This window comes from Perognathus longimembris, chromosome 7 (genome assembly GCF_023159225.1).
Source record: "Perognathus longimembris pacificus isolate PPM17 chromosome 7, ASM2315922v1, whole genome shotgun sequence".
In the NCBI taxonomy this organism is placed as follows: Eukaryota; Metazoa; Chordata; class Mammalia; order Rodentia; family Heteromyidae; genus Perognathus; species Perognathus longimembris.
The window spans coordinates 40,650,417-40,677,110 of record NC_063167.1 but is presented as its reverse complement, the minus strand read 5'-3'; the positions used below and the strand labels follow the sequence as shown (position 1 = coordinate 40,677,110).

General features: G+C 38.6%; 1 protein-coding gene across 6 annotated transcripts in view; it reads right to left on the bottom strand.

The window, feature by feature from the left end:
* Positions 1-26,694, bottom strand: part of Fggy (FGGY carbohydrate kinase domain containing) — a 380,313-nt gene that overhangs the window by 172,441 nt on the left and 181,178 nt on the right. For 5 of the 6 annotated variants that reach the window (XR_007211617.1, XM_048351429.1, XM_048351432.1 and 2 more), the window contains exon 7: positions 18,564-18,692. The exons of the other annotated variant lie outside the window; for it this stretch is intronic. Coding sequence is in view for 4 of the 5 variants with exons in the window: in XM_048351429.1 (XP_048207386.1) it covers positions 18,564-18,692 (129 nt within the window). In the remaining variant the exon portion in view is untranslated. The remainder of the gene's footprint in view (positions 1-18,563; positions 18,693-26,694) is intronic. 6 annotated transcript variants of the gene reach the window in all.

Below are 26,694 nucleotides of genomic sequence, written 5' to 3'. Positions count from 1 at the left end.
TCCTAGGGCTTAAACTGGGTGCTGTTGCTGAGCTTTGATACTCAAGGCTAGTACTCTACCACTTGAGCCATAGCTCCAAGTCTGGATTTTTTTTTTAATGATTAATTAAGAGTATCAAGTACTTTCCCAGCGTGGATGACTTCAAACTGAGATACTCAGATCTCAGTCTCCTGAGTATCTGGGATTACAGGGGTAAGCCACTGGTACTTGGCTTCATATTATGTTTTTAATTTAGACTTTTTGTTTTGTTTTGTTTTTGTTGCCAGTCCTGGGGCATGGACTCAGGGCCTGAGCACTGTCCCTGGCTTCTTTTGGCTCAAAGCTAACACTCTACCACTTGAGCCACAGTGCCACTTCTGGCTTTTTTCTATATGTGTGGTGCTGAGGAATCGAACCCAGGGCTTCATGTATACGAGGCAAGCACTTTACCACTAGGCCATATTCCTAGCCCTAATTTAGACTTTTAGGGCTGGAGATATAGTTCAGTGATTAGGGGGCTTGTGTAGCATGCCCAAAGTCCTGGGCGTATAGGTCATACCCCTCCTCCTGCCTTCCCACAGACATAGGGTTTTCACTTAGAATTTTTTTCTTTTCTTTTTTTCTTTTTCACTTAGACTTTTCTAATGACTAGAGACTAGGATGATTTTATTTCATTGTTCATTGATATGTCTCCTATACTACACAGCTATTGAACCAAGTTTGCTGTCAGAACAATTAAGTTTCTTTATTCATCTATAGGAATTCTTGATTCTAGACACACATTTCTCCTATTTTTAAGACTTGCATTTGCACTCATAACTATTTTTTAAATTATTTTTTATTTTTGTTAATGAAAAATGCTTCATTTTAGTATAATCCAATTTACAAAGCTTTTCCTTCATGGTTGCAGTTACATTGGTTCTTACATTTCCACTAAGAAAAGATTTCCTGCCAGGTGCCAACGGCTCATGCCTGTAATCAATCCTAGCTACTCAAGAGGCTGAGATCTGAGGATCGTGGTTCAAAGCCAGCCTGGGCAGGAAAGTCCGTGAGACTGTATTTTCAATTAACCCACAGAAATCTAGAAGTGGCACTGTGGCTCAAAGTGGTAGAGCATTAGCCTTGAGCAAAAAGGTCAGGTATAGCGCCCAAGCCCAGAGTTCAAGCCTCACAACCAAAAAACAAAAACAAAAACAAAACCAGACAGAAATATTTTCTATCTCTAAGTCATAAAGAACTATTTCTTTTAAAATCTATAGCTTATATCTGGAACTTATTTTTTCAGTATAAGGTAGGGGATCAAAATATATTTTTGGTCATACTGACATCCATTAGCACTATCTGTTCAAAGTTACACTTTCCTCAGAGCTCTGCAGCACCACCATCCATGCATGTTGTTGATTTCCAGGCTCCCTGGGAAAACTTTTGAATAAATATGACTTCTTCAAATATAACTTACGTTCTTTTCCTCTTTCCTCTCATTCTGAGATGCCGAATACACCTTTGTTAAATAGTTTCACTAAACTACATAAATTCCACATTCTTCTGTGTATTTCATTTGTTGTCTATCATTTTGTATATTATGTGCAGTATGGACAGTTTTCTGTTCGGATCAATTTTTCAATTCACTTACTTTTTCTCTCCCCACAATTCTGCTGACAGTTTCCTTTTGTGAAATGCTGTAGCCTGAACCCAATGCCTCACACTTGCTAGGCAAGTACTCTTCCACTTAAGCTACATCCTCGACCCACTTACTTTTAGTTTGGTTTTCAGATACAGACTTGTTAATTTCTTGTCTACACTGGCCTTGAACTTCAATCCTCCTGTCTCTGCCTCTCAAAAGCAGGGATTACAGGAAAAACCTACCTAACTAAATGTCTTGGTATCTTTTTCATCTTGTTTAGTTCTTAATCTCAACTATTATAATTTTAGTTCCACAATTTTCATTTCATGTGCCTTACCTTTCCAAATCCTCTATGTTCTTTTCACAAATTCTGGAACATATTTATCATGATTATTTTACCATCCATATCTATTAATGCAAACACATAGATCATTCTTGCATGGGATTTTTTTCTCTCTTGACTGTTGAAAATTCTCCTATGCTGCTCGATGATTAGATTATTTTTAATTGAATATGGATAACGGACATGAAAGATTTTAGATATTCCTTGTGTCTCTGCTGTTATCTCCCCTAAGAAGAGATTGGTTTTGCTTACTGCAGAAGAGGGACAGATTTACTGAATTTCATTGCTGTTGAGCTGATTCAAAACTGGGCTTTAGCTTTTGTCACTTGTATCCATGTCTAGACTACCTTTACTCCTGGGTCCCAACTAAAAGCTTAGAGTGATTACCAGTTCCATTCCTCCCCAATGATCCCTCCACTTAAAGTTGTATCTTTCCTCTATAGCCTGTCCAGGAAGGTGTTCAGTTTCTCAATCTGAAGTGTAGGTTACAAATCAGCAAATTCTGGGTATAAAAGGCCAGGTTTGTTGAGCTCCATGTAGAATTTTCTTCTGAACTTGGACCCTCAAGTCTTTTATCAGCTCTCTAAAGCTGTCATATAAATATGTAGTTGTGTACATTTTTTAGGGGAGAGGTAGAAACATGGCCAGGTCTCATCAGAATATATAATAAATAACCACTGGATGAATAAGTGAGAAGCCTTATATTTGTGATTACAATTATTCCAATAACAATACCTTAATTATAGGAAAAAACTGTCATATGAAAGCAGATATATGGGTAAACAGAAAGCATGATTATCAGTCTTCTGACCAATGAAAAGTAAAGCTTACACATGATTTATGTTAAAGGAACCCAAAATGTATGTGGGAGAAAAGGTAATCTCTTTAACAAATGGTTCTGGGAAAACTAGATATTGGACCCTTATCTCTCACTGTGTATCAATATCCATTCAAAACAGATAAAAAAACCTTAATGAAACCTCTGAAATTGAAAATTCTACTAGACAGAACAGAGAAAACACTAGAAGTAACTGGAACAGGCAATAATAACCTAGCAAATGGGATTTCATCAAGCTAAAGAACTTATGCACAGAAAAGGTGTAGTCATCAGGCTGGAGAGACAGCCTACAGAATGGTAGAAAGTATCTGACAGACATATAACTGCTAAGGGATTAATAACCAGTATATACCAGAAGCTTAAAAATTAAAATTAAAAGTCCCAAAGAGGGGCTGGGAATATGGCCTAGTGACAAGAGTGCTTGCCTCGTATACATGAGGCCCTGGGTTCGATTCCTCAGCACCACATATACAGAAAATGGCCAGAAGTGGCGCTGTGGCTCAAGTGGCAGAGTGGTAGCCTTGAGCAAAAAGAAGCCAGGGACAGTGCGCAGGCCCTGAATTCACGGCCTAGGACTGTTCCAAAAAAAAAAATAAATAAATAAAGTCCCAAAGAATCAATAACCAAATTAATAAATGAACAAAAGAGCTGAACAGATATTCTGAAAAGAAGAAATCCATGAAGAAATGCTCAACATCCATGGTCATAAAAGAAATGTGAATTAATAATACAATGAGATTCCATTTTACTCTAGTCAGCATGGCCCACATCAAGAACACAAAACAAAAACAAATGCTGGGAACTGCATGAGGAAAAGGAAACTCAAATTCTCTGTTGGTAGATCTGCAAAGTAGTATGAACACTATGGAAATAGATGTGGCAGTTACTCAAAGAAAACCAAACACAAAAGATAGAACTACCTCATGATTTAGCAATATAATTCTTGGGCACTTATCCAAAAGAGTGTAAATCAGGATATAATAGAGGTACCTGCACACTCATGCTTACTGCAACACAATTCACACAAGTCAAGCTACTGAACTAGCCAAGATGCCCTATAACTGATCACAAAGTCTATACAATGGAATATTACTCAATTGTAAAGAAGAAATGAAGTCATTTGCAGGGAAATGGATAGAGCTGTAATACACAACATTAATCAAAATAAGCCAATATCAGCAGGACAAAGATCTCATATTTTCTCTCATATGTGGAGGTTAGACCAAAAGTAGAAACATATATGCAGAATCATATATGTGTATATATGTATATATATGTCTATATACACACGGAGACATATGTATATATATTCATGATATAAATCTGACTAAAGCATTTTATACGCAAGTTTGAGATGTCATTGTGAATGCACTTGACAGTTAACATACACATAGAAGTATATTACATATACATGAAAATAATCTAATATGAAGCCCATTAAAATTATTAAGAAGAGAACAGAAGGGCTGTAGGACAAATTAAATATAGACAGAATTTTTATTTTTTAATTCTTTTTTCTTTTTTTTTTTCTTATTTATTGTCAAAGTGATGTACAGAGAGGTTGCAGTTTCATAGGTTAGGCATTGAATACATTTCTTGTGTTGTTTGTTACCTCCTCCCTCATTCCCCCTCCCCATTCCCTCCCCCTTTTCCTCTCCCCCCATGAGTTGTTCAGTTGGTTTACACCAAACAGTTTTGCAAGTATTGCTTTTGTAGTCGTTTGTCTTTTTATCCTGTGTCTCTCAATTTTGGTATTCCCTTTCACTTTCCTAATTCTAATACCAGTATATACAGTTTCCAATGTACTCAGATAAGATACAGTGATAGTGCAGGTACAACCACAGGAAGGGGATACAAGAGGATCATCAAAAATAGAAGCTACGGTTTCACATGGCATGTTGAAAGTAATTACAACAGTGATATATCACTCGTTTCCATAACATGGAGTTCATTTAACTTAGCATTATCTCATGCATTCATAGGGGCATAGCTATTAGGCTCTTGTGAGGATATCCTCTGTTGTGGCTAGCCTAAGCCTTAGACCGAATTTTTTTTTTTATTTTCAAACTGATGTACAGAGAGGTTACAGTTTCATTCGTTAGGCATTGGATACATTTCTTTTACTGTTTGTTACCTCCTCCCTCCCTCATTCCTCCCTACCTTAGACAGAAGTTTTAATAAAAATTATATATGTTGCAATCCCATTTGTCCAAATTTTTTTTTGATTTTTTGTGGTTTTTGCCCTTTATTAAGGAAGTTTCATCCTCTGTACATCACTTTGACAATAAAAAAATTTATGCTAATCAAAAAATGTATGTAATAAACATGACTGTCAAACACTTTCGTACAATTTATGCTAATAAGTTTTATTGTCAAATTCATTATTGTACCATTAAAACTGTTAAATGCCCTATTTTTAAAAATTTGTTTGTTTGTTGTCAAAGTAATGCACAGAGGGGCTTCAGTTTCATATGTAAGGCAATGGGTACATTTTTTATCAAACTTGTTACCTCCTCCTTCATTTTTCTCCTACCTTCCCCAGTTCCCTCCCCAACCTCCCCGAAGTTATACCCTAGGTTTACAGCATATTGTCTTGGAAGTATTGCTGTTGCATTGATTCATCTTTTACCCTTGTCTCTCCATTTTGGTGTTCACCTTCCCCAATTCTGATAAACATAAATACAACACCTAGGGTACCAAAGTCAGTTACAATGACATCAGGGGTAAAACTATGACAAGGCCCACACCATATGCTATTTCAAGCAAGCCATCATGCTTAGTTTTCTCTCTTCCAACTGATGGATACAGAATGAATCTCTTAAGAACTTCTTCGGAATTAAGGAGGAGGTAACAAACAGTACAAAAAATGTACCCAAGGCCTAACATATGAAACTGTAACCTCTCTGTACATCACTTTGACAATAAATAAGTATATAAAAAAAGAACTTCTTCAATGATTTGCTAGTACCTGTGAGGAATGGGAAAAGCACAAACTTTTCAACATGGAAATCAAGGATTCCCAGTCTGTCTCTACCAATTTGATCTTTCTGGCCTTTTCTTTCAGGAATCCATTAAAGGTATCATGGGTTTCAGCCACATAACAGTGTTTAAACTTCCCTAGCCTATTTCAATTATTTCAATGAAGTTACTCTCTCTTCCCAGAATACTCTACACTCCACTGTTTGTAATATTTTAGTTTTCCTTCAAATACTTATCTCCCAGTGCCAGGAAGGGCCATGATAGCTGACATCTGAGGTGCTTGTTACTAGCTATGTATCTCAGACAAGCTGCTGGGTATGAAGATTAGGCCGAACCTTTCTATTGCACTGAGAACCCTCAGTGCATATTGGTGTCTTCATTCTTTCTTTGTCTTACTGTTTCTACTGAAAGTGGCTATGTCTATTTTTATATTCCTAGAGGACTTAGTGCACATGTCTCAATTTTTTATATGACTGTATTTTCCAGCACTTAAGTCTTCTATTAATATTAGTACTTTACTACTTAACATGTATAGTACTTAGCATGTTGTTAGGCACACTCACTCATGTGTGCATGTAGTCATTTATTACTGAACTATTGGCTGGGCCTGAAGCATAAAGGTAAATGTGAACCGATAGCACTGCCCATAAGATTAGTCTAAGTGGGAGAGGAAGAAATGTAAAGCAAGAACTTAGACATTTAAGTTTTATACTTAATGATAGTGATATGCACAAATGGAAAGAATTATTAGGCCACTTGTATGAGGCTGAGCATAATAACACATCACAGGATAAGATTCCTTTATAGAACCACATAATTTGGGCATATTTAATACATTTCACAGAATCCAATTGTGTGGGTTTTTCTTCACAAGTTTTGCTGTAAGAGGGCTGTTAATAGAAGGTGTGTAAAGTTTTCACTTGTACTAGTGATACTGATAGGAGATACCCCCAGAGGGTTTCACACTGGGGAGTTCACAGGCTTGTACACTTTTAACTCTCTAAACTAAATTCAGCCCAGGAACAGCCTCACACTTTCTTTTTCATCAAAATATTTAAAGGTTCTACATAGTTTCTAGCATTAAACATTTTTTAAATAAAGGGATTAGAAGATTTCTTTACTTCTCTGTGTTGGAAACAAAATTTTAGAAATGTAGTCTTTACCTTAGATCGGATTCAATTTCTTTGAGGTATTACATAGACACAAGTTTGGCTATAACCACCTAGAGTATGGGTCATACTATTGGTATCCTTTAAAATTGCTAGTGATGTCCAATAGCCTCATGTGGGGGTTGAAACAATATTTAGGTTCCAGTAAAATCCACCCATCAGAAACAATACAGTGGGTAGGGGAATAATCTGTATTTTGCCTCTACTCTTGGTGACTAGACATTCAAATTTGAAAACTGCTGTAACAAATATTATTTATTTATTGGATAAAACTAAAACCAACAGCTCTTCTAAATTCAAATAAAAATATTCCTTTTCTGTTAGTCATACTGGGAATTCAAGTTACTATAGATGATTAAAAGAAACTGAAATAATCTCTTTTCTTATGTAGTCCCATTTTCCATTCTCAAGCTCCAGTAATATGTAAGTGAAGGAAATCATATGATAAAATTTGTCAATACCCCTAAAAGTATGAAGATGCATAGAAACCCTAGCACATGAGCATAGAAATCGTAAGGAATCTGGAAGAATATACACTGGCTCACATTCCAGAAAACAAGAGCTAAGTGCACATTTCCTGGATTTTTAGAAGACACAAGAGATAACAGGGTAAAGAAAAAGGAGTACAAAGGGTAGAGGACAAAGAAAGGGAGAAAAGGTGAACAAATACAAAAGTGAACTATGCAATTGTGGGCAGGGACAGTCAGAGGGAAACTGGGGAAAGCAAAGAAAGGAGTGACATTGTCCAAAAGAGAAATATACTCATTACTTGAATTGTGAAATAGTAACCCCTCTGTATAACACCTTCATAACAATAAAATTATTTATATATATATATATATTTTTTTTTTTAAAGCAGCAGATGTAAGGTTCCTCTCATCAGTACCAGTGGCAGATAGGACCAGATATGCATTGGAAGCCTGGTGTTGCCTGCCCTCCAGCATAGTGAGTGAAAACAATAATTGTAAAATCCAGAAGTTTGGGATGGAGGCACACAGTTTCCTGGCCAAATACCACTCTGCAGTCTGGGGAGGATCGAAATCATCCTCAGTGCTTGGCAGAATAAAATATCTGTGTTGTTCTAAGCTACAAATGAGATAATATCTTCTTTAGTTTTTTAACTATTTCCTTGAGTATCACACACTGGTATTAGAATAGTTGTGCTGCCAAAGGCACAAGCTCAGTATTAAACATTTCATCTATTTTTCACATTAAATTCAGGGATGAGGAAGCTATTTAAATAGATTAATCTTTGTTCAAACTAATTTTGGCATCCAATCTCCATGGCTGGAATTCCAGGCCTTTTCCATAGAGCTTTCTAGTCTGAAGTAGCTAATGTTTTTTTGCAGTGACAATATAACATGTATGTATATATGTATATACAGATACAAAACACATGCATCTGTAATACACTTATGCATTATATGCATAATCATGTACACACATCCAAGAACAAATGATCATGAATATTACCAAGCATATGCACATATATATAAACATACATGATTGATTCATGTACACATGCACTTATATACACACTTACATATGTATGTACATGTGTGCATATATATGTGTATATACATGTGCAAATTTATTGTCCTACCAGGGGCAGTCTTTATCATATGTGTATACATATATATGTATATATACATACACATGTACATATATACACAAACACATATATACATAGAAAAATACATGTATTTGTTAAATGAAGGAATTCATTTCTAAAAATTATCATATTCATTGACATTATGTATAATGTGATTCTGTTAAGATCACATTAATCACAGCTAAATACACACACTATCACTTTAACATTTACAGGTACCACACTTTAAGTGCTTTAGAAGTATCAGCCTATTCTTCAAACAATTCCATGAGGAAGGTGCTATTATAATTCCAATTCCACAGATGAGGGATATAAAGCATGAAGTATAGAAGATCTTCCTATTAGCACAAGGCCCAAATGTGGGAAGTAGGATTTGAATCAGCTGTATGTTCTAAACAACTGTGATGTTGTTACCACAAAATGTTTGGTTTTGACTGTCTGCAAAGCTATATTCTTCTATCAGTCATAGTACAGGGCATATGAAAGGGTCATGGAAAGGTGGGGTGGGGAAGTGCTATTAAAGGATATTGCTAGAGATCACATGTGTTTTCTATAGTCTAGTAGAACTTCCTTCTAATATCTCCAGACATCTACAGTGGCTACCAAGGCAGTAAGGCAATGCCCAAGATGCTCAATGTGGGGAAATTTATCTCTTTTTACCTATTATCATAGAAACAGTGAGACAAATGACAAAGGGTGAACCAATGCAACAGTAATATTCAGAAGACACTATGTTGGAAATGAGCCTTACAACTTGGGCAGGAGGAGGGGAGGTGGGAGGGAGAGAAAGCAGGAAAAACAAGGGAGGAGCTAACACTGACAAGACTGGGACTCCTTTCCTTACTTATGTCACTGTAACCCCCTTGTACATCACCTTTACAATAAAAAAAATTATTTTTTAAATAATGACTTGTATAAATGAATAGTTAAGAGAAAATGAAAAACAAGGAAATGGACCAGATTTCTGAGAAGTAATAAGGAAGCAGCCAACAGTTCTGCCTAAGGGCAATAACTAGATACATGCACTCTTAACCTCAGCTCTGATGGGCATGGGCCAAAGTAAACATGCGTGCTCAGGGGCACTGTAAGGCTGGGAAGAACCAGGTGTTGAGTGTCTGTGCCATGAAAAAGAGAACCCTGACCCTCTGCTTGACTCAAGGACAACCCTAGACCCAAGGCCCCTAAACACTATTCTAGCAATATTCTACTATTGAAAATGGTGTGTAGAGTAGTAGTAGTAGTAGTACTGGTGGCAGCAGTAGTAGTAGAGACCCAAACAGGTGGTTGGCAGCAGCAGAACCCAGAGCCGGGCTATCATGTAGTTTTGTAACCAAGTTCACCAAAGGAGAATAACAGCTTATCTCACTCAGCCACATACTGATACTTCACAGAATAAATTAGAGCCTGTTGGTTAATTATTCCCACTGAAAACCAAATAAGGTCTGAGGGCTCATGAAGTGGTCTAAGATGTGCTTGATATCAAAGGGTCCAAGCATAGAAAATGAAGCTAGCTTAAGACACCAGGTTCCTTTACTAATTGTTCACTGTTAGATGTCAAGAGTAAAGCAAAGATGGGAGTGGATCTGGGATCCAACCCCTCCTAGTTCTATTACTTTAGGCAAATTCCCTCTCTTTCTACTGGTTTTCTCAACCATTAGAGGTGGGCAGGAATACCCTCCATGTTCCTGTGGTGAGGTTTTGAAAGGGTTTGATAAGTCACTACACGAAAGAAATCAGTATCTGCATTAATTGACTGAAGTAATACAACAAAAAATATCAATCTTAGTATCAATCTCTCTATCAGACAGGTAAAAATAGCCATGTATTCCACTCCAATGCTGGGGTGATGAGTCTGTCTTATTCCCCATACTGGCAGAACCCAGTCTCATGTGTTATTTTGAATACCTTTTATTACTGTCAGTTCCCTGCTCTAGTCTCTACCTTCTCACCAATGAAATGGATCTAGAAATATACCTGCCCAGAAGAATGTGAAATAGAAGCACTGTGCTCTGTTACAGATGTAAGTAAGTCCTGACATGAGCTAGGCTAATGTGAGTAAAGGTACAAAAATTCCTAGACAGAAAATATACCAGTTAGGGTTAGTAGGGAAAAAATTCATAAGCCTCAGAGTCCTAGAGACTTAGATCTAGACCCTAACTTCATTATTTATTACAAATGTTACCATGACACCCAGAGTCTGATGAATCATGCTTATAATCTTAGCTACTCAGGAGGCTGATTTCTGAAGATTAAGGTTCGAAGCCAGCCAGCCTAGGCTGGAAAGTCCATGAGACTCTTATCTCTAACTAACCACCAAGAAGTCAGAAGTGGAGGTGTGGTTCAAGTAGCTATCCTTGAGTGATAAAGCTAAAGGACAGTACTCAGGTCCTGAGTTCAAACCCTGATACCAACACACACACACACACACACACACACACACACACACACACACACGTTATAATGAACAAGCTAATACACCTTGATCACACCTTATCTCCTTGAACATTCAATGTAGAAAACAATGGCATCTCACAGAGTAGTTATAAACTGACAACTGTGACTTAGAGCACCTAGCTAAACATGTGGCCAAGAGTATGTGTTCAATAAATAGTAGGTAAAAGAAAAATAACTACGTTAGGCTCTTTGTAGGCAAGTCAAATACCAAGTGCTTTATTACTGCCAGCTTGAGAAAGATCTTTTGAACTTAGTGTGGATTGTAGACAAAAAAACAAAGGGACTCATTCATGTGACTTAGAAAAGCTCATTGACCTATTTTGATAGCCACCTGTGAAATGGACTGCTGCCATTACGTGGGATCTAAGATATGGGATAGAATAATAAACCAGGAACCATTCTCTCTTCCTAATTTGGAGATCGATTTACATAATGGGAGTAGAGCCCTGGTGGCTGAAGCAGACTGTGTAGGTTTGAAACTCAACTTGGACAATAATTTGCTATTATAACCTTCTGAGACTGTCCATGTTTCCCAGTTTGAGTTTCCTCATCTGCAAACTGAATAATTTTGATACATAAAATCTTTGACTAGCCTTTGAGTTCCAAAAACTTAGAATTACTCAATATCCAAACCGGAGTATGTGTATGAAAGTGAAAACATGACTTCAGGACAGGTACACAGCTATGCTTACTGAATTGTGTCACATAAGATTTAAAGAGGGGTAAAGGGAGGGGGGAGCTGGCCATACCCCAAGGTTTGGATCCCTTCCAGCTTTCTGTCTACCTGGTAAAGGCTGGTCTCCTGGCTTACCCACTTCTCTAAAATCTAGAGAAAGTCACACTCTGAGAAAGCCAAGCAGCTTGGGAACAGGAAATCTAGAGTTCTGCTCCCACAGGTCTCCTCTCTGTCCCTCTGAACCACAGTCAGTTGCTATGCTCATATCATGACTGAGGTCTCAGGCAGCATAAGTTTGCATGGAACCAAACTTCAATTTCAAATAATAATGTGAAGTCACATTAATAAATTCACTTCTGACTTACTTCCAGAAACCCCTACACTGTCTATGCTCTTACTGCTCAGGGACTGGCACAGGTTTTCTCTTTCCAGACTCCCAGGATGACTTTATCAGTACTTCTAAACCCCCTCCATTTGTTACAGATTATCTGCCTTTTGGATTACCTTCTTTCTCTTTTAGAATGAGCTCCCTCCTACCCCCAGCTCTTGACCTTAGCCGGGGGCTGACTCCTTCATAGGATAATTCTGCTTGGGTCTGATCTGCCTACTTGGCAGTTGAATGTCACTACCCCATGTCCTCGCTGTGTGTACCCCATGCCCTCACTGACAGTCACCGAAAGCCTTCTCCTCTTCCATGCTTAAAAACCACTATTTCAGGTCCAAGCTGTGACACTAAGATTCGGATCTTTGCTCAGGATTAAGGCTTGGCATCCATATTTTTCAAAGGTTCCCTCACCTGTATTTACAAAGAAAGAGCATTTCTGTATTTGCAAAGAAAGAGCCTTCATAATGACTATCTTAATTATTAATGGATTTGCTAGTATAGCGAGGCCTGAGTATTCAGGCTTTATACTGAATGGTGGGCATACCAAAGGGAGTGTGATTTGTTGGGAGAAGTGAAAAGAGGTAACGATTTGCTGAAACAGAGCAGGGGGGATTGATATTTTTCTAATGACAAGATTCCATTTGAAGAGGTTTCTGCAGTGGAAGTAACATGTAAACTGAGTGCTAATGGTTGAGAAGGATTTTCTTGTTATTGGACAAGGAAGGGAGGTTCTCCAAAATGGTGAAATAAGAAGAGGAAAGTTGTAGAATGGCCATGGTGTGCAACAAGGCCCGGCTGGTACAGAATTGCTTGACATTCACAGGATCCACAAGGTTCAATTCATCCTGTATCTCCTCCTCAGTATTCATTGCAATTCTCTTACAACTGCTTGCTTGTGTCCTTGCTTATTTGTTTCTAGTGCCTATACTTGAACTTTGGGCCTGGACCCTGTTCCTGAACTTTTTCACCCAAGGCCAGTACTCTATCACTTGAATCCCAGCTCCACTTCTGGCATTTCTGGTAGTTTAAAGTTTTAGATAAAAAGGTTTCATAAACTTTCCTACCAGGACTGGATTCAAATTTCCATGCTCAGAGTTTAGCCTCCTGAGTAGCTAGCATTATAGGTAGACACCACCAGTGCTCAGCTTATAACTGATTTTACTGAGGAAGTCATGTCATCTTTTAAGGCCCTAAGATATCAACAAACTCTTATTTCTGGATGCTTTCTATAGAATTAAACAGAATTGACAAGGAGACATGTAGGTATTTCAGGATAGAGTCAAGTGCCTCAGCTGCAGTGCTGTTGATATTTGTGGCTAGATAACTCTTTGTTGTAGGGGGGCTGGCATAGCACCTGAAATGCTCAGCATCTTCCTTGGCTTTTGACAACCACAGGCCAGTGCCATTACCCCCTCCCAAGAGGTGATAAATAAAGCTGCCTCCAAACACTATCAAATATCACCTAGGGTTGGGGGTGGGGGAAGGTAAATTCATCCTGGTTGAAAATTACTGATTCAGAGATAAAGAGAATGGGCTTTTGGAAATGTTATTCTTTTCTCCCTCAGTTCTCTCACATACAGAAGGGGAAATAATCTCTACCTTATAGGACTGTTTTGGGGAACAAGAGCTAAAACTATGAGATGCATTAGGCAGTTCTTTTGGTGGATGACATAAGAGATGGCTGTAATTGTAACAGCTCCAAGAAGAGTGGGTCTGGCTACTTTTTATTATTGAAGGTGTTGATATTATCACTTTATTAGAAATTAAATGATAATTGCTACTTTATTAGATATTGTCACTTTATTAGAAGTTAAACTTTGTTTGAAAATAACAGCAAACAATAGGTTCCATTAAACCAAGAAGCATCAACAAAGTCAGGATGTGTTAGTACATTACCAGAAATCTCTTCCTCTAGAAACCCTTATGCAATTCTGTAAGTCTCAATCTTGAGCCTGCTTTGTTTTGCCAAAGCTTCCCATACTTAGTATAAGTAACTGTAATTACGTTATTTACTTATTTTCTCTATTAGGCTACAATTTTCCAGAAGTTCACTTGCTTTCATATTTAGCTTATACTTCCAACAACTAAGTCACTTGTCAATAAATTCATTAAAAACTTTTTTCCAGATTTGTTGCTTGCTCATACAAGGTCTTGTGTTAAATTTCAGAGCAAGATAGATCTCATATTACTAACCTGTCATAACATATAACACAGTGACAAGAAGTATGAACTGGGGTTCCAACCAAATGGCATGGGTTTTATCAGCCATTGCCACTTTAACTGAGATAGTCAGCAAGTTATGCAGCCTTGCAGAACTTGATATTGTAAAGTTGCTTTGAGCGTGAATAAATGGAGCAGTGGCACTCACTAGACACTATGTTGAAAATGAAATATACAACCTGTTGGTGGGGGCAGGAGGGAAAAACTGGGAGAGAGCAAGGGAAAGGGTGACATTGTCCAAAAAGAAATATACTCATTACCTGACTTATGTAACTATAACCACTATGTATATCACTTTTATAATGATTTTAAAAAGAATGGAAAAAAGGTTGCCTCATATAAGATATCAAACCAAAGTCTATTCTTGGGTCTTCAACTCACAGACTTCTGGAGATTCAGGAATCCAATGGGAACATGAAGGCACGCATCACGTAGCTGCCCTCTCGGCACTACAAAGCTGTTATGTGGAACAATTCTATGTTGATATGCTTAGTAAATTTAAGTTTAGAAGTGCAGATTATTGACAGTATATTTTATGGTTAAACATGCTGTTTTCAGTGTGGGTATGTATGTATGTATGTATGTATGTATAAGTGTGTATATACACATATAAATAAATGTATACATACACATATATATGTAGTATTTATAAACACTTGCCCCAATTAAATTATCTAATGCTGCTGCCTGTCTACCATACTTCCACAACACTGATAAGTATGAGATAAGAAATTGACTTGTTTTTTTGCTCTCTGGAACCACTTGTGCTTTGCTCTAGCAGTGCATGGGCCAGAATCTCTTTTTCCAAGGATGGCTAAATAAATTGTTTCTGCCATAACAAAAGAAAGAAAAAGAAACTTAAAAAACTCTCAATTTGGTTTGACTGTGCAACTCAGATGAGCAATTTAAGCCAATTCAACATCTGCCCCAGATAAGCCTTTTAAGCCCATTCAACATCTGGCAAAGAATCTAGTACTGGTAATCAGTCATGCTAAACCTAGCCACAAAATTTGTTCTTGGCCCAAACCTGCTAATGTGATAGAAACATAAAGCACAGAGCTTTGCAGACATCTAGCTCAGGAAGCGTTCAAACCAGATGCTTTCAGTCCTGGAGAATGGAGCGGGATATAGGTAGTGTCTAGGGTCAGTTACCACTGCACAATAAGTTACTATATCACTGAGCTGAGATATTGATTCCCATGCAGTAAACGCCATTCATTCATTCACTGACTGACTCATTCACTAAATAAATATGTGTTAAGGGTTCTCCACATTCAAAGTACTACATGTTACTGAGATATGAAGATAAAATGAAAACATGCCAAAATTATACACATATGCACACACATAATATTATAAAAAGTAGTAGATGAGACAATGTTGCACATGCAAATCTGAAATACAAAAAAGAAAGAACTAAGTTAGCTTTGGGAGGCAGAGAAGGCTTCCCAGACAGGACAGTACAAGCTTCAAGACATAGTGGGTAGTCAGGAGTGTCTGATAGAGAACAACAACCAAGAGGAGAGAGGCCTGACAGAGAAGCGAAGTTGTTATTGCCTTTTGGGACAGTTGGAATGCTGAAGCCAAGAACAGACCTGGAACAAAGTTAATGCTATTTTTATAAGCTAGAAAACTATCAGCAGCAGGAGCCCAGGCCAGTACCACCCCCACAAAGTGCAAACAAAGTTACCCCTCACTGCCGGCTGTCTGCTGTTGAACTAACAAGCACCTTAAAAACAAAATGTTCTTTTATCTTTGATTTTTATTCCCACAAAGTTCTTCCTCCTCCTGTTCCTAGTACTGGAAAAAATATGAGTGGAGTTATACTTGCTCCTTTGATCTTCATCCTCTCATCCCAGAGTATCCTTAGGAAATGACTATCAAGGGGTTATTTCACAAAGCCAAAGCTGACCACTCCTATCTGTCAGAATGTGAAGTCCAAAGCAGGTCATACACAACCAGCACCTGATATGACCCCAAGATAGGTCATGCCTGGCCAACACTTGATGTGACCACAAGGCAGATTATGCTAGGCCAACAACTGGTGTGACTGACAATAATGCAGGTCATGCCTAGCTGATGTGGCCACAGGTAGGTCATACAAGGCCAGCACTTCATGAGACCATAGTTTTTAGGGCTTGTTTATGAAAAATCTGCAGTTATTTCTTCTCAATGTTCAGGAATCTATCACAGAGTTCATCCAATGAGTTAATTTCAACCTCAATCTACACAGAATCTGAAAGTAGTGAATCCTATATTCAGTAATGGACAGCTAAAGAGAAGCTAGGGCAGATTCAGAGAAGACAGAAGCTGATACTCTCCACCAGCACATTCACAGAGAAGGCATTCTATCACAGACACTTCCTACCAGGGTGGCACCTCAGAGATCTTCATTTATGAAGCTTCTGTTTCATGTCAAGCATTGTGATTCTGGAGTAAGAAAAACACAGTGAGAGAAAGAGGGAAAGAGGCCTTGTTATCAAGTGACTCCTATGTGACAGCTTCTATGCTGACTGCTTTAACTATTTCCATCATTGATTCTTATAACAATCCCATGAAGGGGCACTGGTAGCTCTTTCCATAGAAGAACAATCAGACATGCCAAGAGATACCTTATTTGTAGACAGAACAGGAATTGCCTTGATCTTCTGTCTGCCACTGGAATACTCTTATCCATGGTACCAACAAATGTTTCAGGAGACTCACTGTCCCAAATCAGTATTATTAAGACAGATACACACAGACATATAGACACATAGACAGACACAGACACAGACACAGACACAGACACACACACACACACACACACACACACACACACACACACACACACACACAAAGAACAATGAGAATTTTCTCTCTAAAGGATTAAAAGAGACTTGGTCCGGGTAGGTCTTCACAGGTAATCTTCATTTTCTACAAGGATAGCTGATAGGTTTGAAAAAACTTGATATGTACCTTCAGTTAACCTGTGGTTGGACTAGTAGATGACCTTTCAGGTTATTAAGCCCTCTGCTCTCTTTCACTCGTGGGTCATGGCAGAGGCAAGTGAAACAACAGTTTAAAACAAATACTCTGAGAATGAAAGGCAGGGGAAAATATATGTCTATAGTGAAATGAGAAATGTCCAGACTCACAACAGCTTCCAAAAAACAGGAAAACAAAACCAACCCTGAAATAATGATAAATCTTTGAGAGAGTATAATTATTACAGGTCACTGTGATTCGTTACTCCATGGCAGGCTTTTCTATTAAAATTTTGGAAGAGATGCTGGTTTCCTTTTATTTATTTTTGAGTTGCTAGGGATTAACCCCAGGGCTGATGATTGCTACACAAGTGCTCTACCACTGAGGCATACCCCCATCTTTTGATTTCGTTTTAGATTCACTGACCTACAGTACCATACCTGTTCAATGTTCAATGGTCAATGGGTCATTTAAAAATGAATAAGTAGAGGCTGGGGATATGGCCTAGTGGCAAGAGTGCTTGCCTCGTATACATGAGGCCCTAGGTTCGATTCCCCAGCACCACATATACAGAAAATGGCCAGAAGTGGCGCTGTGGCTCAAGTGGCAGAGTGCTAGCCTTGAGCAAGAAGAAGCCAGGGACAGTCCTCAGGCCCTGAGTCCAAGCCCCAGGACTGGCCCCCCCCCCAAAAAAAAAGAATAAGTAAATGCATGAATGACAGATTTTAAAGTTATATAGGAAAATTGAATTAACACTATAATCAATTAATTAGATTTAAGAAGAAGCCAAGTATGGTAAAAAAAAAAAAAAAAACAACCCCAAAATCTCTTAGACTTAAGGTTTTGTTGTATAAGTAGGTATTTATACTACGATCATACAGATGAGATGGAAGTGAGCATGTTTTGTTAAGCTTCAGTAAGCCAAAGAACTACCCAGGTATATATTCAGGCCTATTTCCTACATCATGATGTGCAGAGAAAATACCTTCTAAGGGGTGACATGGTTCAAAAAAATAAAAACAAAAACCAACAGTACTCATTACCTGACTTATATAACTGTAACCCTTCTGTACATCACCAATACAATAACAATAAAATATACTTCTTTTAAAAAAGGAAAAGAACACCTTTTAATAACATTTCATACTGGATAAAAAGTTCTATAATTCCATGTAAAGCCTAAATTTTCATGATTACATCTTCAATTAGTAGTCCTTGACCTTTGATTTTATAACCAAAAAAAAGGAGCCTTTTGGGGTTCTGGGGAACATTCTCTTGGCACACAAAGCTGGTTATGAGCATAAAATAAGAAGTTACCTAGTCCTCCTGCATGGGCATCGATGAGTGAAGCAGCCACTGCAATCCCTGGGGGAAGGCCAAGCTCTTTGGCTGCCTCTGGCGTGAGCCCACTGCCGAGAGCAGCTCCAGGAGGCAGCACTTGGTTTCCTGGATAGACATGAGAAAAAACAAACACCCATCAGTTTGGATATACAAAAGTGAACAAAGGGTTCCTTAAGAGGACCTTTTGGCTCCCCCAATTCCTCCCTGAGTTTTCTCAACTTCACAAAGATAGAAACCATACAGCCATGAAGAGTCCTTTGACCCATTTGGTGACCTTTGTGTATGTATGAGCTGTGCATTGGAGTAATTTACAAGGTATAAACTCTGAGCTATCACTGGAATCAAAGTAAGATTCCATTAATGGGAAATTCCAAAGGAATATACAGTGGCCTCTGAATGAGTAGGTGAACACATAGTCCTAAAGAAGTAGAGAAAATTTACTTTGTGGTCACTTCCAAACACAGGATAGGAGGGAAGTATTGTACTCCAAGAATTTCTGAAGACATTTTTTCTTAGCAGGAAAAGACAGCTCAATAGAAACCTTACAAAGTTCATGAAGCTGGTACATTAGAACACAATGTGAAGGATATTCTTTGGACTTGCACAATGTAGCATTTCACATGACCTGGAATTCTTACAGTCAGTCAGGCTTTTGGTTAATAATTTATTGATTGCCTTGCTTTGTGTGGACACAGTGAGTCTGTGAGAGACAGTTCTTGTTCCCCACTTGGAAGATGAGATGAGACAGAGAGAAACATCTATTCAGAAGAAAATGAAATAACCTCTCTGTTGCCAGGTGTTTAACAGAGGCTAAGCCCTCACCCATCCTGAAAAAAAATCTTATAATAAGTACTTTTGCAGAGTAAAAGTGGGGTTATGATTTGGCTCATATATATTCTAATAAACCCTTGAACTCCAAGATAAAGGATTCGGAGTGCTTGATCAAAAATCTGTTGAGCACTAAGACACTGCTTATAATTGTTCATGGAGCTCCATGACTTCTGTGTTCCAGGACATCTGGACTCAGAAGCAAGTGTGGAGGGGGATGGGCAGAGGGTGAATGACTCAATCATTCTTCTCTGAATAGAAATAGCACCTCCACAGCATCATGCTCATCCATTTCCACCAACTAGTGAGCTTCTATCTGTAACTGAATGTAAAAAATGTTAGTCAACAAGATTGAAAATGGGCTGGGAACATGGCCTAGTGGTAGAGTGCTTGCCTTGTATACATGAAGCCCTGGGTTTGATTCCTCAGTACCACATAGACAGAAAAGGCCAGAAGTGGCGCTGTGGCTCAAGGGGCAGAGTACTACTAGCCTTGAGCAAAAAGAAGCCAGGGACAGTGCTCAGGCCCTGAGTTCAAGCCCCAGGACTGGCAAAAAAAAAAAAAAAAAAAAGATTGACAACACTGCAAACGTGTCTGAGCACTAGAAATTTGGCCGAAATAACTGAAGACTTAAGATTATTCATTTTATTTGACTTTGATTAATTTCCATTTAAATGGAAAGAAACTGACACTAAATTCAGTATTTGAAAAACTATATTTGTGTAGAATAATTTGAGCATGTACATCTACTTTTTCTAATTTAAGAAATTTAGCCAGGCTCTCGTGGTTTGTGTCTGTAATCCTGGCTACCCAGGAGGCTGAGACCTGAGGTTGGAGGTTGCAAACCAGCAAGGGCAAGTCTAACTACTCCAAAACCAGAAGTAAAAGTATGTCTCAAGTGATAGAATGCTGATCTTGAGCAAAATGCTCAGGGACAGCACTAAGTCCTGAGTTCAAGGCACAAGACTGGCACACATACATACATACATACATATACACACACTCACTCACACACACAAACATACAAAAGGAAATCTAAATCAGGTATTCATAATGAAAATTTAATGCCTGATTGCGATATTACCAGTAGAAAATGCATACCTAATATCAATGGTCCAGTCTAGAAAGATGAATGTAAATTATATCATTAGTAATTTTAATATCAAGCTGGGATATATCTCAATACTTGCCTAGCTTGTTCAAAGCCCTGAAGTTAAATCCTTAGCACTGCAAAAAATTTCAATTACATCAAAGTGATATTTTGGATCTAGTAAGTTAAATATGCTAAACAAATTGAGTATCTACTTAAGCAAAAATATTATTATTGTTATTGCAAAATTAGAAATACGTGGCTGAAATGTCTATGGATGATGTTGGTCTAGGGAACAAGGTTTAAATGCTCCAAAAAGCTTTAAAGGGGGGAATGGTGGGGGAACCTCTATCCTGAGTTGAATTCCCAAGGTAACAGAAACCTGCCCTTGGTTCTGGACAATTTGGTTCTGGACAATTTCTTAATTATGTCACTCTGTCTAGTATGTAACACATAATAAACATCCTGCCCATGGTAAGCCTTCCAGGCCCTGCACTGTACTCAGAACACTAACACGTGTTTTCTTTTCTTGTTTTCATAGTAGCCATCTATGAAGGGCACTGTAGTACCTGTAATGTCCACATTCCACAGAGATGGGAAAACCAAGAGTTTTAGACAAAAAAAAAAAAGCGCATTTCACACAGTCACACAGCCTAATGACTGGAGGAAGCAGGCCGTGGGTTCTCCTCTGACTGACAGCAAAACTTTGACTCTTATTTGTTACTTTCCTTTCTAAAGGAAAATTTTTTTCTCAAATGTGTTGTGAATCAATGAAGGAATCAAATACTATTGTATGTTTAGAAGCCAGCAACATTTGGGAATCTTATCCATTAAACTTGATTTTTTTAACGTTTAATTTTCACCAAAAAGGCAAAATGGAAAATCTCTTCCCTTTTTATCCTCAATCTCCATAAACATAAAAGCGGGTACTTTTTATAGAGAAAGACCCAGACAGAAAGGGGATTAGCAGGGTGGGACTTTCTTCTTTTCTGGTGATTGAGAAGGAAACCTTAGCTGAAAATGAGCCCATTTGTTTCCATATTACCTGGGCTCACTGCATGGCTACAGACCACTGCGAGGCAGAGTCTTGGGGGCTCACTGGGGTCAAAGCCCACATAGGGTTGCTGGAAGATTTCTCAGGGAAGGAACCATCTTGAGCAAAGAGCAGGAAAGCAGAGAGGAGGCACCTGTGAGGTGTCAGGGGTCTGGGTAAAGTGGAACACAGACCAGGGTGGGTGAAGGAGTCCAGGCAGTGAGGCTAGAGGCAGGACTTGAAACCCACACTGCTAGCTTCACCACCAAGGCCACTGGAAACCAGTAGAGGTATACTATGCCTAAGTAAGGTGTCTGGAAATGTTTTATGAAACTCTTCTGGCAATGGTTTATGAAACAGGGAGGAGGTGAAAGTGGAGGAAAAGAAGGCAAGAGGAGGCCAGGGAGAGGGAAGAAATTGGACTTAAGTGAAGTAAGAGCAGCAAAGCAACTTCAATCGTCAAAGAAAGAAAAGTTACCTTAACTTAGTGAAGAAACAGAGAAAGATAGGAGATCGGATGTGGAATAAGAACTAACAAGTTATAATGATGGATTGGATGTAGGGAGTATGGTAGATAGGAACACAACATGACCTCAATTTCCTCTTCATAGGGTGTGCTATGAGAAGACTATGGTTGTAAAAATCTGCCAGCTCACTCAGTGCTGCCTCGGCTGCAAACAAACTGCCCCGTCAAGGAGGTCCTTACCAGACTAGCTGCCCCTTGTGATTCAGGCAATACCCCTTGCACTAGAACACTGCTTAGCAGGCCAAATTGTGGTGCTACATCATCCTTCAATTGTCTTCCAGTGCCCAACCCTACTCCCTCTTCCTATCAGGGATGACTATATCCAATAAACATCCTCTCAAGGTATTCTCAGCCTGTGCTTTCTGAAAAGCCAGCCTAGGGCAGTGAGCCAGGCTTCTCAGGGCAGTGGCCTGGGAGATGAACATCCCATCTTCAACTGGAACCCACAGCTTTTAGGAATGATCTCTCTAACCTCAAGGAAGTGGAACTTTGTTTATCCAGTGGCCAGAGGACATAGGATGGTAGATATAGGCAATAAGAAATTCCTCTAAGAAATTCCTCCTCTAAAAATGACACTTCCTGAAACAGAGGTGCGCGGAGGGGATGAGTCGTCATAGGCTACTTGATCAACTTTCTCCACATAATTATTCTTGTTTTACTTTCTTTCACCATAAAATTAAAACACAATATCTTTTCCAAAGATAATCAAGACTTTACTATCTTAGGATCAGTCCCTGCTAGATTCCATTCCACCATTCACTCATGCATTTCATAAAGTTTTCAGAAACCATTGGTTATCAGATGGCCCATGTAGATTTCCATCATGTGCCAAGTTCTTGGTGCTGACCTCAAAAGGCTCTCACTGACATTTGGGACTAGGCAATGGGAAATCAAGACTGTAAGAATCATGGAGAAAATGCTAGCAAGGTAGAGTGTACTTCCTGTTCTCAGAGAACTGAGGAAGGATCCAGTAGTTTAATTTAGGAAGCTAAATGACTGGAATAGAATGATAGGTAGGGCATTGCTAATTTCCATGCTTCATTTTTCCAAGTAAGTGGATGCCATTACAGCAAAAGGTGGTTCTCAGGAACGAGGCATGGGGTTGAGATGCCCTCTGTTAACAAGATGGGGACCAGGGACGTGCAGAGACCAGGGGCAGCTTGCATGAGAAACAGAGGACTGAAGACATATTAACTTGGCAAGGACCTGCTCACCCATCATTCTGTGCCTTCAGATTTGGTATTTTATGTAAATAAACCTATAGTGTGAAGAATGAACATGGGAAACAGTTTTAATCTCTGAAATAATCAAGCCAATGGAAAAGTATGGGGCTGCAAAACATTATGTAGAATATGACTTTATTATAAGAAGATAGATGGACCATTTGTACAAAACACATTCCTTGGGGAAAAATAAAGAAAACAGATTCAGTGGGAGTGAGATAATTTTACTAACCATTAAATTCTCCTTGTTCTACTTTGAACATACATTTCTTCTATGATATTTTAACCATTTTTTACTTGTCAGAGTTAATAAGATAGGGTATATCAATTCAGCAGAATCCCATATAGCTATAAAAAAATGAGTGAGACTGAATTAAGGTATGACATTGAAATGATGTAGAAGCTACATGAAAGGAAAAGATCAAGATAGTTTTCAGAACATGTTCACTTGTGATTTGTCTTTTTTACTTAGTTATTTATATAGTTGTACAAAGGATCTGCCATTCAACAAGGCAGTTTGTGAATGCAATGTATCTTGATCAATGTTACCCCTTTCATCATTCTCTCTCATCCCTTCCAACTCTATTCCTTCCCTCCATTTTCTGAATTTTGTAGCTCTTTTTTAAGATGCCAAGATGTAGGAACATCCAGAAAAAACTTAGAAAAATGTACAGCATGTTGGTACAGCAGGGTTGTGATCCAGTCAGGGGTAATCTGCTCTATTATTTGTAATGATTTTATATCAGTGGCAAAAACAAATAAGCTTAAATTGAAGCAAAATAAAATTGAATTAAGAATTCTGTGCATCTTTTCCAAACCCCACTTCTCAGACTGTAGGCAGGAGAGACCCATAGGCTCTTCGCATTCTTTTTGATCATATTTACCTTTCTATTAGCCACCTTTACCCCACCCATCCTCTCCTGCTGGTTCCCCTCTTATTATCTTTTTTATTAGTCTTCAACCATGGTGGCTTTTTAAAGCTCCCATGGATGTGACAGAGAGGAGGGAGAATGACTGGCATATACTGCACTAGCATGGAACTGTCACAGTGAAATCTCCCCCTGTGGAGGTAGCTACCACATGCTAATAAAAATCCCACATGAGAGAAAACATGTGATACTTGTCTTTCTATATCTGGCTTATTTTGCTTAACATAATGATCTCCATGAATTAGAAAACAATGTAACCTGTTGAAGTTGCCTTAAGAAAAGGAGAAGAGTGAAACAGAGATGGAATTTGATCTGGAAGAAATGTATGTATAATAATATTACAATGACACCCTCTTGTATAACTAAGATAAGCTAATAAAAATACAAAAACGAAAATCATTTACGGGGAATGGATAGATCTAGAGATCAACTGTGTTTCTGATATGACTGTCCTATACATACCTCCCTCACCTGGAGATGTAGAAAAGCAATTGTCCTGGGCCCTTGGGCTCAGTGAGTTCCTATTCAGTCTGAGTGGTCAAAAGCTGGAGTCTACAATTATCTGGTGGTTGCAGTCCCTCTTCTCAGGCGGGGGCTCCTATTACACCAAATCTTCTCCTACCAGTTTTTCAATTATCTATGACTAATGAGCACTTTGGGAACAGTTTCAGACACACACATAATCCTCTTTCCTGATGTCAGCAGAAGAAATTAATGACTATGTGGATTGCTGGGAGACAGAAAACGCATTATAATGGTCAACAGAGCTGTTATCCTCTCCAGGAAGGCGGAGAGGGAGTGGGGTGTTGAATTAACTGGAAGGTTCAGTGTTCCTTTGTATTTTCACAGTGAGATTAAACTCAGAGGGAGAGCTGGCTCCAGGCCCATAGAAATGTCAGAGAGAGGTTTGGGCGTGGGTGGCAGTCGACCTTGGTTCCACATGCTTGGCACTGCAATGCCAGTCCCAGCTCAAATTTGCCAAGGTCAACAGGCCAACCAACCAGGTCATCTAGGACGGTGCTAAGTGTTGGTCAATCCTGCCAGCAGAAAGAGATCCAAAGTATTCTCCGATTGAGCCTACTTTCAATCTGGTTTAGGATACACTAACCAATACTAGGGATATAGAACTCATAATCAATACACTGGAGTTATTTTAAAGTATGTGGTGGCAGATGTAAGTTTGGTGGCTCACACAGGCATACCTCATGCTTGAGTAGTTTCAGAGATTGTTAAGATGGAGTCCAAGTCTGGTGGAGCTCCAAAGTTCTATGAAGCATGAACCCCCATAAAACAAAATGTAATACTATCCATGTGCTTATGGTTGCCAGCAGATGTGGCCATTGATAATGATTTTAAACGAACTGATAGGATTAGGAACTTGGCCAAAATCCAGTACCTGAATTCTTCTACAATAGACTTCAGATCACTTGGGCAAGTCAGCACTGGGAGTTTTCTAGACCTGCAACACAACTGATAAAAGACTGATTGAAAAACATTCCAGCAATTCCAGTCCAAACTGGGATTGCAAACATCCAGAACAATTCACTCAATCAGAAAAATTAATGAGAAATCCAAAGCTGATAAGTTTTGCCACTTGTTGAAAGATATCTTCTACAACTGTAATTTGTCCATTTCCCTTCATTTGACTCCTAAAATAATCTCATTTTAAACTGGGAATTGAGTTCTACTTTTACATTAGTGACTGAATATAAATTTTATGAATACAGAAATATAAGCTGTGCACTTACTCTGTGACATGCTTTGTCCCAGTGTTGAATGTGCACCAAAGATGCAGTCTCTGCCCTCAGGGGCTGTATTTTCTAGCAGACACTGTCCTATTTAGTATCTCTTCCCAGTTATGTCTTTTGGTTATCATATCCTTATATGTGGCTCTGGGATATTTTTACATCCCTGACTGTATATTCTGACCTACAATCAGTGCTATTTTATTGATCTCTGCATTCATTTTCCATCAGCCCCAACAACCAGCAGCATATCTGGGGTATATTACATTTTAGTATTATTCTACCTTTAACAGAATATGCAGATTCTTAGAAAAGACAAAGACCACAGACACAGGTCAATCAACTTAGACAGAAATATTAAATATACATCAATATACACTCATACTTGATACTCAATTAATATCAGTTGAGAGAGAACAGAATTTTTGAGTGAGTATCTATATGTGTGTTGGTCTTGGGACTTGAACTCACAGCCTAGATGCTATCTCTGAACTTTCTTGCTCAAGACTAGCTCTCTACCACTCTAGTCACAGCTCCACTTCTGGCTTAATTGGAATAAGAATGTAGCAGACTTTCCTACCTGGGCTGCCTTGGAACTGAGATCCTCAGATCTCAGCTCTAAGTAGCTAGGATTGTAAGGCCGAGCCCCTAGCATCCAGTTAGAACAGACACATTAAAGTTTAACTCTTGATCCTGAAAGTTAATGCAACGTACTTCCCTAGATAGTTGACTA